This window comes from Lichenostomus cassidix, unplaced genomic scaffold (assembly GCF_008360975.1).
Source record: "Lichenostomus cassidix isolate B80296 unplaced genomic scaffold, HeHo_3.0 HiC_scaffold_43, whole genome shotgun sequence".
Taxonomy (NCBI): Eukaryota; Metazoa; Chordata; class Aves; order Passeriformes; family Meliphagidae; genus Lichenostomus; species Lichenostomus cassidix.
The window spans coordinates 4,155,600-4,168,455 of NW_028147635.1; the positions used below are offsets into that span (position 1 = coordinate 4,155,600).

General features: G+C 55.4%; 1 protein-coding gene across 1 annotated transcript in view; it reads left to right on the top strand.

Annotated features, from left to right (window-relative positions):
- The first annotated feature begins 682 nt into the window (after nucleotides 1–682).
- LOC146421242 (uncharacterized) overlaps nucleotides 683–12,856 on the top strand; it is a 117,253-nt gene continuing 105,079 nt past the window's right edge. The window contains 4 exon segments of the mRNA XM_085047690.1: nucleotides 683–785; nucleotides 3,136–3,214; nucleotides 3,390–3,759; nucleotides 3,838–4,476. Coding sequence (XP_084903816.1) covers nucleotides 3,163–3,214; nucleotides 3,390–3,759; nucleotides 3,838–4,476 — 1,061 coding nt within the window. The 5' untranslated portion in view covers nucleotides 683–785; nucleotides 3,136–3,162.

Below are 12,856 nucleotides of genomic sequence, written 5' to 3' on the forward strand. Positions count from 1 at the left end.
CAGAACTCTGCCAGCTGTAGCTTTGCAAACATCAGGTCAAGGTCTGGATGTTCCTGAACAATTTGCTCGAGGTCCTTGGGGGCTGCATCCAATGCATCCTTGTCCTCCCCCTTTGCATGGAGCCAGTGGATCTGCTGGCCCCTGGCCAGGGCCTGGCAGAGCAGGTGGAACCTGGGTCCTGCTGCAGGAGCTGGGGAGCTCCAGGACTCGCTCTGGCCGCTGGGGCAGCCACAACACAAGCCGTTCCCAGCCAGGAGCCGAGGGCTCCGTGTGGCTCTGCAGGACCTTGTCTGGATCAGCGCGGGCAGCTGGGCTGCACTTGGCTTCCTTTGTGTCCCTGCTTCCCCTGGGACAGCAGCTGCCCAGCGCCGAGGGGACAGCAATGGCACCGGGGCACTTTGGGGTGAGGTTCAGTGTCTGTGCCTGGCAGAAATCCCAAATCCTTCCCGAAGGAGCAGAGAGTGCTGACAGAGCACAGGATGCTCTGCTGAGCACGGGATGGACCAGGGGTGATGTGAGACAAAGCGGGGATGGGAGGCAGAAATAAAAGGAAGAGGAGGAGCGGGCAGGAGAGACACAGCAGGAGGAAGAGCGGGTGGGGAGGAGGGATGGAAGAGGGGGAGCGGGAGGAAGAGGAGGGATAAAGGGGGAGGAGCGGGAGGAAGAGGAACAGGGAGGGGAGGAGCAGCACGAGAAGCAGGAGAAGGAATCACCACGTGTGTCTATCGTTCTTTGTGTCCGCAACCCTCGGCCCGGGAGCATCGCCCCCCCGGGACATCCCGCAGGTGAGCGGGCAGGGGGAGCTCGGCCCAAATATCTTGGGTGGTGCCTGGGGTTCTTTTTGGGAAGTGGAGAGGATTTTTGGACCTTGCCGAACTTCAGAACCGAGCCCCAAATATTTTTGGTTGCTCCTGGGAGGGTTGGGCGGGTGGTGGGGGGAGGGGACTGGGGCGGATGTTTGGATCTTGCAGGACTCCAAATATGAGTCGCAAATGCCCCTTGGGGGAATACTGGGGAGTCCCCTAGATGACAGTTTTTCGGGGGTCCCGGTGGCGTCTGCCGGGAGGGATGGGATGAGGCCTGGGAAGGGTGGGATGTGGATTGGGGTGTGGGATGAAGTCTGTGGGAGGGGGATGGGTGGGATGGGGCCTGGGATGAGGCAGCCGAAGGTTAGGGGTGATGAAGCCGGGGGAACCCCACTCCTTAGGGGCTTGTGGGGTATCCGGCAGCTGTGAGGGAGTTTTGGGGTACCCCTGATCCTTCGGGGGTGGCACTGGCAGCGGGGGGACACGTGGCTCCGGCACCTCTGGACCCCACCTGCGCCCCCCCTCGCCCCCAGCGCCCCCGGGAGCAGAATTTGGGGAGGGGGGAGGTGGGGGGCGCCCAGGCCGGGCCCCCCTTGCTGTCCCGGCAACTGGGGGCCGAGTGCGGGGGGAGCCCCGCGGGCATTGCCCGGCCCTGCCCGGCACGGCTGATGCCGCCCGCCCGCGCTGCGCACTGCTCCGGACTGGTGCTGCCAGTGCCGCGCGGGGCGGGGCCGCTTTGGGGACCCCCCAGGGCAGAGCGCTTTGGGCTGCTTTGGGGCTCTGGGCACCTGCAAAACCGGCGCTGGGCACGGCAAGAGCGTGTGGGGGCAGCTGGGGCCCTACTGGTGGCACTGGTGGCGCTGGGAGTCCCCCCGGCCGCGGGGTGAGCGGGGGGCGCGGTGAGAAGTGGGGCTGGGAGCCTAAATGGAGCGAGATGGGGATTGGGACCCCCAGAGTGGGCAGGAGGGGACTGGAACCCCCAGAACCAGTCATAGGGGAGGGGATTTTCAGGATTGAGGGAATGATGGTGCAAGGGCAGAAGAGCAAAGGAAAAGAGGGGGCTGGGACCCCCAAAGAGAGCGGGAGGGCGATGGGAAAAAGAAATTGAGTTGGGAGGGGTCTGTGGATTGGGAGAAGGATGGGAAAGGGGAGGAGAGGGGAAGGAAAGGTGGGGTTGGCACGGAAGCAGGGCAGTTCCATGGGGGTCCAGCCCTGTCCCCCAGCAGTGGATCCCTGGAGCAATTCCCTGGGGCTCTGGGGGAGGTGGATCTGCACTGGGGGTCCCCAAGCCCCCTGCCCATCCCTGGGGCTGATCGGGGGGTTCCCCCCACCCAGCAGCCAGTGCTGCAGCAGCCGTGGGGCAGAGGAGGGTGGGGAAGGGGGTTCTGGGGTGGGAGCAGAGGAGGAGCGGGAGGAAGAGGAGGGAGAGAAAGGAGGAGCAGGAAAAGGAGGAGCAGGAGAACCATGAGGTTTCACCACCCACTGTGTCTGCAGCACCTCTGGCTCTGGGATCATTGCCCCTCCTGTATTCCACAGGTCACCAGGGAGGGGGAGCTCACCCCAAAGCTGTCGGGGGTCTCTGGGAGGGTGTTAGTTTTTGAGGGGTGTTTGGAACTCGCAGATTCTGGAAGTTAGCACCAGATATCTTTGCATGCCCCTGGTGGGGATTTTTTGGGCCAGAGGGGATGTTTGGATCTTGCAGGACTCCAAAGCTGAGCCATAAATGCACCTTTGGTGGAATACTGGGGGGTCCATTTGGGAATTGCCTGCTATCAGCAGGACAGGTCATCAGTTTTGGGGATCCCTGAGATAGCTGGGAGGGTGGAACATTGTACTCCCCAAGTGGAGAGAGCAGAGAGGGGCAATACCGGAGCTGGGGGACCCCTGGCAGTCTGGAGGGGTGGGGGAGGCTGGAGATGAGGCAAGGCTGGGAACTGTGACACTGAAAGGGGTGATGGGGAGAGGGGGAAGCCCTGAGTGCCTGGAGTGGGGGGAGCCTGAAGAGGGGGACCCTGGGAGCCCTTGGAGCCAAAGCACAATCAGGGCAGAAGGGACCCTTGGGAGCACCAAAACCCCACAGCATCCCTAATCAGGACCCAGGAGAAGGGGGATCCCCAGGACCCATGGTAGCCCCAGCAGCTTTGAGAATGGGGAAACCCCAGAACCCCAAAGAGAGGAGACTGGAAAGGGGGAACTCCTGGGATGCTTTTTCTGAACTCATTTTAGGAGGATTTTACAGACACAAAACACCCGGTGACTTCTAGAGATAGACTTGGGCAGGAGAAACCCCCAGCCCAAGGCACTCACAGCTTTTTTTCACCGAAACGAGGATTTCCCATTCCCAAAACTTGGCCAGATGGAGGAGGAGGCTGTGAGGAAGAGGAAGATGCCCCAGGACAGCCAGGCAGGTGAGGAGGAAGTCACTGCCCCTTTCCTGCTCTCTTCTCCTCCATCTCCCAGCCCAGCATTGCTCCTGGCTGCAGGACAACCTGTCCTGGTAGGGATGGATTGGGGGGATCTCCTTCCCCTTCCCTCTGGCATGGAGTCAAATCCCAAATCCTCTCCTTGTCCTTCCTTCCCCAGACAATGAGCTGAGGAGAGAGATCAGGGAGGACAAGTCCTTACGGCAGAAGCTCATGGAAGAGGCCATTTTGAGCAGCTCCATGACCCTGGAATCCAACTGGGAGGAAAAGCCCCAGAGATGCTGCACAAGGAGGGGCTGCAAACCCAGCCCAGGGTGCTCTGAAGGGCAAAGACCCACCCTGTGCCAGCAAGCTGGGAAGAGCTTCAGACAGAGTTCGGAGCTGGAGATTCCTGAGAAGCTTCATGAGACCGAGAAGCCCTACGAGTGTGGGGAATGTGGGAAGAGCTTCAGGCGGAGCTCCACCCTGATCCATCACAAGAAGATCCACACCGGGGAGAGACCCTATGAGTGTGGGGAATGTGGGAAGAGGTTTCAGACCAGCTCCCATCTCCTCAGTCATCAGTGGATTCACACAGAGGAGAGGCCCTTCCGCTGCCCTGACTGCAGGAAAGGCTTTAAACATAACTCCCACCTCATCACTCACCGGCGCATCCACACTGGGGAGAAACCCTATGAATGTGGGGAATGTGGGAAGAGCTTCAGCCAGAGCTCCAGCCTGATCTGCCACCAGAGGATCCACACTGGGGAGAGGCCCTATGAGTGTTCTGAGTGTGGGAAGAGGTTTCAGAGCAGCTCCAATCTCCTCCTGCACCAGCGGATTCACACAGAGGAGAGGCCCTTCCGCTGCCCTGAGTGCAAGAAGGGCTTCAAGCACAACTGCCACCTTGTCACCCACCAGATGATCCACACTGGGGAGAGGCCCTATGAGTGTTTCGAGTGTGGGAAGAGGTTTCCAACCAGCTCAGAACTCCTCAGTCATCAGCGGATTCACACAGACGAGAGGCCCTTCCGCTGCCTTGACTGCAGGAAAAGCTTCAAACAGAACTCCCACCTCATCACCCACCGGCGTGTCCACACTGGGGAGAGACCATACGAGTGTGGGGAGTGTGGGAAGAGCTTCAGCCAGAGCTCCACCCTGATCTGCCACCAGAGGATCCACACCGGGGAGAGGCCTTATGAGTGTCCCGAGTGTGGGAAGAGCTTCTCCAGGAGCTCTCACTTGACCAGACACCGACGGAGGCACCGGTAAGGGAAGCTCTGCGAGTGCCCTGAGTGGGGGAAGAGCTTTGTGAAGTGCTCCATATTCATCCAACATCGGAGGACCCTCATTGGGAAGAGCCCTGGTGACCCACACTGCCAGTGACCCAGTGTTGTGGTTTGACCCTGGCCAAATGTCAGGCACCTACGAAATCTGCTTTCTCTTCTCTTCCCTTTCTTCTTCTCTCTTCTCTCTTCTCTTCTCCTTCTCTTTCTGCAGGTGTGCAAAGGAGAGAGGAAAAAAAAACCCTAACACACTGTAACCAGTGTTGTGGTTTGACCCTGGCCAAATGTCAGGCACCTGCGAAATCTGCTTTCTCTTCTCTTCCCTTTCTTCTTCTCTCTTCTCTCTTCTCTTCTCCTTCTCTTTCTGCAGCTGTGCAAAGGAGAGAGGAAAAAAAACCCTAACACACACACACACACACACACACACACACACACAGGGCTCATGAGTCAAGATAATGAACTGGGCAGGATGCAGTGAAGGGTAAAACAGGCTGAGAACTTAAAGTTGCAAAGTGATTTATTGGTAACCTAACCCTACACAGAGTCAGAGGAGGCAAATGAGAACTAAAGATAAGCTCTTAATACACTTTTTCTCTGCTCACCCCCCTTCCTCTTTCCCACCAATAGCACAGGGGGTTGTGGCAGGCAGGGTATGGGGTTTTTTTGGTCAGTCCATGACCAAAATTTCTTCCGCTGTTCAGGGAGAGGAGTCCTCTACTTAGCCATGGGGTCCCTCCCACTGGAGACAGTCCTCTGCAAACTTCTTTGCCATGGGTCCAATCTCTCGAGCAGCAGCTGCTGGAATCTGCTGCCCCATGAGTTCTTGTCCACAGGGTTCAGAGCTCTGAGCCCAGGCCAGGCTGTTTCCATCCCAAGGAACAAGGCCTTTCCCTGCACTGGGACTCCCACTGGATCACAGCTTCCTCCAGGCATCCACCTGCTCCTCTAGCGTGAGCACCTCCCCACAGGCTGTGGGTGGATCTCTGCACCCCTTGTGGACCCCATGGGCTGCAGGGGGACAACCTGCTTCCCCATGGTCCTCACCACAGCCAGCAGAGGATTTCCAGCTCTAGTGCCTGGAGCACCGCCTCCTCCACCTTCTCCACTGACCTTGGTGTCTCCATGTTGTTTTCCCTCACATATTCTCACCTCCTCCTCATCCTCTGTCTAAAAACAAGTGCTTGCTCACATTGTTTTGATTTCTTCTTAAATATGATATCCCAGAGGTGTAACCAACATCTCTAATTGGGCCAGACTTGGCCAGCAGCATGTCCATCATCTTCAGAGCCATCAGAGATTGGCTCTGCTGGACATGGTGAAAACTTCTAGAACATTCACTCAGGACACACAGGAGCCATTGTTGTGCCCCACCCCACCCAGTAGCAAAAACTGGGCTAAGCAAAACCAGCTCATGAGCACAGGGGTGAGTTTTCTCCCAACCCTTCAGCCACTTCTTCAGGCCTACCACAACAGCTTTCGAAGGGTTTAAGTTTCCCCTAGATGCTAAAGATAGCTTGCTGATGTTCTGGGCTGAGCAAAACTAACATACTCAGGTTGGGAAGGCACCTGGCTGGTGGCTTCCATGTCCTCCTGATTCCCTGTGGCCACCTGGACAAACACAGGGGCAGGAACATCCATCTGGACTCAGACTGACATCCAAAATTCATTGGGAAGAGCTGATTTATTAATGTTACACCCTAAAAATTGTTACCTGCTGTGTAATTGTTTCTTCTGGTGGCATCAAGAAATGATGGATGATCTTGGAGGTCTTTTCCAACCTGAATAATTTCCTTCTTTACCTTGTCAGAACAACCAAAGCTGAGGTAAAATAAAGAAATTAAACAAAGAGATCTAAAGCTGCACCATTTTACTGTGCATTTGGGGGTGAATGTTGGGTTCAGGGGAATATTCATGAGGATTTGGATGTTCTGGGGCTGCCCAGGCTGGAGGACAGGACAACAGTCTCATAGTTGTGCTGGCAGAATGTGTCCACCTGAGCCCATGTGTTGTTCAGGAATTCCAGTTTTCTGTCCCAGTCCCTGGCCTGGGTCTCCCCATGTGGGGTGTGCCCCCCAAAGTGCCCAAATCACTGCTGAAGTGCCCAAGCTGCTCCTAGCTGTGGATGTTCCTGTCCACCAGCCTCTCCTGGTCAGTGCCATGGGGGGTGGGAGGGGGTTTAGGGAATCCTGGGGGGATTGGGAGGGGCTTTTGTAGCTTTTGGGAGCATTTGTGGTGCTGAGAGGGAGTTTGGCATGCTCTGTGAGAGAGGTTTGGGGTCCTTGCTGGGCTGTGTGACTTGGAGAGAATTTGGGTGGGTGTAGGGGGAGATGGGAATGGGGTTATGGTGGCTCTTGGGCCCATTTATATTGCAGGGAGTGGTTTGTGTGACACCTCCCATCCCAGTGTCACCCCCTTTTCCCTCCCCACAGGGCTCCTGACCCAGCTCCTGCTCCCCCACAAGGGAATTTGGGGAGGGGGCAGAGGGGGTGCACAGCCCCCACCGGGGGATGACCCTGAGCCAGTGCCCTTTGTTTTGCACCAACCTGGGCTTGGGGCTGCAGGAGGAAGAGGCTGAAGGGAAGCAGATCCTGCAGGTGGGACAGTGCTTGGGGTCAGGGCAAGGTCCTGCCCTGCACACCTGGCTCAGGTGTGACACTGCCCCGGGAAGGGAGAGGGACATTCCCATCCCCACGGATCAGGGCTGTGAGCAGCACTTGGAGCACAGACATGGAAATACTGGGAGGAACTGGGAGCACCCTGAGGGTGGGAATTATCCCCACCACCACCTTTCCAGGGCAGCCCTGGATCTGAGAAATGCTCGTTAGGCCTCAGCCTTGGCCAACAGCCCCTGGGCTCAGCTCCTCTGCAGCTGATCACAAACACTGTCTGCTCCCAGGCACTGCTGCTGTCCAACCAGCTCCTGCTTTCTTTAGGAGCAGCCTTGGGAACTGTTTTTCTCCCCTCAGTGGCACAATATCCCTGTTCTCACAGTGTCAGAGAAAACTGTTGATGCAAAGTGCAGCCAGGATGGAACATTGCTGTGACTAAAGCCCATCTCTTGAGGCCCTATCAACAGGGCTCCAAAAGGAGCCCCTTGGAGCTCTCCTGGAGCAGTGAGCTCCCTCTGAGTGGGGCCTCTCCGAGCCGGGAACTCTCCCGTTTGCTGCACTCGGGGCATCCCCGAACAACGAGGGACCCTGGGCCGATCCCCCCACTCCTCCAAGCTCAACCCTTCGACTGCTGGGGAGATGCAAAAGCATCCGCAGTGAGCATTTCCCTGCCCTCCAGGGCAATTTCTGACAGCTCCCTGGCACTGCCTCTGTCTGTCTGTGTGCACACACGTGTGCCTGTGCTCTGGAAATGGGGGAGAAATGCTGCTCTGGGAGGTGTTGAAGTGTCTTGGATATCTGAGTGAGTTAGGCCTGTAAGTGAGGTTCAGTCATAAGGTATGAGCTAAGTGAAATGATGCTAAGGGTTGTTCTTTTGCTAAGTTGCTGAGTTTAAGGTGTAAGTTCAGGTTAATGTAGAAGTTATGTTCTGTTAAGTTTGAGGGCTCTTAAGTTTTTAGACCATATTCCTTTTCTCCTTGCCCTCACTGTCCTTTGGTCACACACACCTAAGAACTCACACACACACGCACAGAGCTCCAATTCTCAGATAATTTCTGGTTTGATTGCCTGGATTTGCTTGGTTTTGCTGTTGCTTTTTTCCCCTGCTGTGCCTGAACTGTCCAGTCAGGAACAGAGTGACTCTTGCCAAGGAACTTTGTTGTTGTCGCTTAATATTAAATCTGGTTTTGCTGATGCATTGCTGGGGATTTTTAAGTGCTCTCAAGCCCTCATTCGTGAGAGGGTGAAGGAGTCCTGGGCCAGGCTCTCGCCCTGGAGGACACAGGGACACTGCCAGGGGGTCCCTGTCCCCCTGTCCCACCCCCCAGGGCCCTGTCCCCCCTGTCCCCGTGTCAGGCTCCCGTGGGACATCCTCTGGGGAAGGCTGTGGGGGACCTGGGGGGCAGGGGGGACCCTGCTGTGCACAAGCAGCGTTGGACTTGTCTGGGGGAGCTGTGAGGGGGGGCTGGGGCAGAGTGACCTCCCCAGTGACCTCACACAGCCTCCCTTTGATGTCACACAGCTACCCTGTGATGTCACACATCACCCTGTGATGTCATACAGCCTTTGCTATGATTACATAATGCTGCCCTGTGATGTCACAGCCCATTCCGTGATGTCACAGCCTGCTCTTTGATGTCACACAACCAACCAGTGATGCCACAGACCACTCTATGATGTCACATATCACACCCTGCTGTGGGATGTCACAGCCTGCTCTGTAGTGTCACAAGCCAGTCAGTAATGTCACACAGCCCACTCTGTGGTGTCATACAGCCAATCAATGAGGTTACACAGCTCACTATGTAGCTGGTTATGTGATGAGGCCTCCAAACCCCTTCTTGGGAGATTTTTGAGTCCTCTCTGAGGTTTTTGAGAAAGGAAAAATATGGGTCAAAGTGCAAGGAAATTGGAGTGTCACTTCTTCCCAAAGCTTGCAGTGACAGAAGAAGTGTCAATATGTGTAAACTAAACGAGAGTGTTTTTAGATTTGTTATAAGGAAGGAATATTTTACAATGAGATTGGCACAAAACATCAATTGTTTTTCCAGTGAAGTTGATGCCTCATCCCAGCATAGTGCAACCTGACATAGTGAAACCCCTCTCCTCCCCAAGGATGGAATTCCTGTTGTGTTGGTTCTCTGATGTGCTGGGTGACCTCACAGTGCTTCTGGCCAGAATGTCAGCTGAGGGCCAAGCAGGCTGCTGCAGTGGCAGTGACCTCACAGCCATCACCATTGCAGCCATGTCCCCTGGGCCTGGCTCTCCCCTTTCCTCTGCCCCTGTCTTGTCTCTGCTGGGATGAGCAGTTTTGTGATGAACATTTTGTCCCCAAGTTGCTGAGGCCAATCATTTGTCAATCAGGCTCATGTCACAGCAGTGGCCTCATCTTCAGCATCACAGGCTGACACTAAAATGTCACTGTATGATCTTGCTCCACTTGGCTCTCAGCCCCTCGAGAGATTTGCCTTCAAGGGCTAAAACATCTTTTCCTTGCAGGAAACTGACATTCCAGCTCATTGCAGTGTGTGCCATGGATCCCAGAGGGCATTCCCAAGGCTCCCAGGGTGCTGTTCTGCCGTGCCTCCCAAGGGAGCTGTGCAGGGCCAGGTGACAAGGTCCAGCAGCTGTGTTGGTTCTGCAGTGTCACAATGGTCCATTGGTTCCATGAGTTTCCGTAGTGTCAACAACGGACTCCTTGGATCCCCAGTGCCACAATGGCCACTTGGTTCCATTTGGTACCACAGTGTCACCATGGTCTCCTTGGATCCTCAAAGTCCCAATGGACAATTGGTTCCATGAGGCCTCATTTTATCACAATGTCCCCTTGATTCCATGAGCTTCCATACTGTCAGCAATGTTTCCTTTGTTCCAATGATGCCCTGCTGTGTCCCAATGGATATTGGGTTCTGTGAAGTTCTTCAGTGTCACAATGGTCTCGCTGCTTTCACGAGGCCCTGCAGTGTCACAATGCCCCACAGGTTCCATGAGCTCCTGTTCTGTCACCAATGGTCTCCTGAGTTCCAACGAGGCCCCACAGTGTCACAGTGTCCCCTTCATTCCATGAGGTTCTGTAGTGTCACAATGCACTCCTGGGTTCCATGAGGCCCCACTGTGTCACAATGACCCCTTGGTTCCATGAGGTGCCACAGAGTCCCAGTGGTCTCCCTTCATCTATGAGGCCCTGCAGTGTCACTTTGGTCTCCATGGTTCCATGTGGCCCCAAAGTGTCACAATGATCTCTGTGATTCCATTGGGAACACAAAAGCTTTGCATAAACATTGAGCAACACCTGCTTAACACAGCTAGACACATCTGTTTGTATTCAAAAGAGGGGTTAAAGGTGAGAATGGCACCAGCAGCTTCCATCTGCAACTGAGATCAAGGGAAAGGACAGGGACAGAGAATTCTGCTTCAAGATACAGAGAATTTTGCTTACAGAGATCACTTCTGGTCACATTGTCCCTTGTAGAAAGGTGACATCATCAGAGGCAGCCTGTACTGAGCATGTGGCTCCCGAGTGGGGTTTGTTGTGTAGGAAACCTGCTCAGGCTTTTCCATTATTTCCTTACAAACAGGAAACCTCCTCCTGGGCCTGTGTGCAGGCAGAGCCCTGAGGAGAGCAGGTGGGACATGGAGCAATAGGCTGGGACAGCCAGCTGCAGAGCTCAGGGGACAAGTTTGTGATGGAACCTCATGGTACCAAGGGGTCATTGTGACACAGTGAGGCCTCATGGAACCCAGGAGTCCATTGTTACACTACAGAACCTCATGGAATGAAGGGGACACTGTGACACTCTGGGGCCTCACTGGAACTCAGGAGACAAATGGTGACACTAAAGAACTTCACGGAACCAAATAACCATTGGGACACAGCAGGGAATCATTGGAACCAAGGAAACATTGCTGACAGTACAGAAGCTCATGGAATCAAGTGGACATTGTGATAAAACAGGGTCTCATGGAAACAACTGTCCATTGTGACCCTGTGGATCCAAGGAGACCATGGTGACACTATGGAACCTCATGGACCCATTATTCCATTGTGACACTATAGGGCCTCAGGGAACCAAGGAGACCATGGTGACACTGGGGAACCAAAGAGTCCATTGATGACAGGATGGAAACTCATGGGACCAATGGACCATTGTGACACTGCAGAACCAACACAGCTGCTGGACCTTGTCACCTGGCCCTGCACAGCTCCCTTGGGAGGCACGGCAGAACAGCACCTGGGAGCCTCGGGAATTGCCCTCTGGGATCCATGGCACACACAAGAAGGGGTTTGGAGGCCTCATCACATATGCAGCAGGTAGAGGCTGAGGGCTCTGGGCTCAGTTGTGTGGATACTGAGGACAGAACAGGAGTAGCCTGAGAGGGCTGGAAGGGTTCCACAGACGGTGGAGCTTTTCTTCATGGTGGAAATAAGCATGAGGAAAAAATAATGGCACCAAGGGCAGCTGGAGAGGTCCAGACTGGACACGAGGAAAAAGGAATTTCTCTGCCAGGGCAGTGCTGGGGTGCAACACCTTCCCCAGAAGGAGTCTGGATCAGCCCAAGGCTTTGTGTGCCAAGGCAGAGCCAGGCAGGACGCAGAGCTGTCAGGGAAGGAAGGGCCAGTGAGGTGGGACAGCCAGGGGATGACAACAGCCTGCAGGGACAGAGGCACAGGGCATGGACAGCGTAGGACAGCCTGGGCTGGAGAGGGCAGAGGGATGTGCAGAAGCTGCAAGGCCCTGACAGAGCCAACTTGTGCAGCACTTTGGCCATGGCTGCTGTCCCTGGCCCTGAGGCCAGCAGGACACAAGTGATCCTTGCAGCCCTGGGGCCTCATGGCCTCCTTGTCCGTGCCCAGCAGCCTGGCAGGGGCCACCCCATGGTCCTGCCCTTGGCATTGCACATCCCCACATCCCAGTGCTCCGGGAAGAGCCCTGAGCAATGAGGGAGGGACAGGATCTGCCTTGCCAGGGGCTGGGGCTCAGGGCTTGGCCCTTTGGATTCCTGAAACACATCCAGGTTTGCTCAGCATCAGAGACACCTTTGCCTTGCTTGTCCCCACTGCCATCACTGCCTGCAGTGTTCTGCTCTAACTGCAGCCTGGGGACACTTTCTCAGTTGTGTCTGTTAGTGAAACACATTTAAACTACAAGAGACTTCAGTGTTTCAAAGCATTTTGAGTTTTTGAGAAGTTTTTTGCACACACTCTGAGGGACTGAGTCTGAGGCAAACAGCACCAAAGCCCCACGAGTAACGCGGAGGGGGAGGAGGGGTGGAACCAGGCCTCTGCGTTTACCGAAAGTGTCTCTATGGCTATCGAGAGATCACTCCAGCCAGCACTGCTCTGGTGCTGTACAGAAAGGCCCTTCTCACACCCGTGCCGGTGTAAGGCACAGATTCTCACTTACCCACGGAGTTGGATAACTCGTGCGTCACCAGAGACAAAGAACTCAGAGCGCTCAGTCAGCTGGAGGTTCCAGAGGTTTATTCTGAAGGGTTCCAGGGTGAAAGAGAGTGAGAGACCCCAGCCATCTACATTTAAAGGGATGGCTGGAGGGTCAGGGGAGAGGAGGCGGGGGGAACACCACAACCAATGCAAAGGAGGAAGGGATGGAATCAGGGGTTAAGTTACAGCTGGGGGGATTTACATAATTTGAGGAGGGACCATCGTATTCTCCAGAGGGGAGGACTAAGAAGCCTCCCACCAGTGGAGTTCTGCTGTATTGGAACCACTCAGCTCCTCAGCAGTTCCTGAG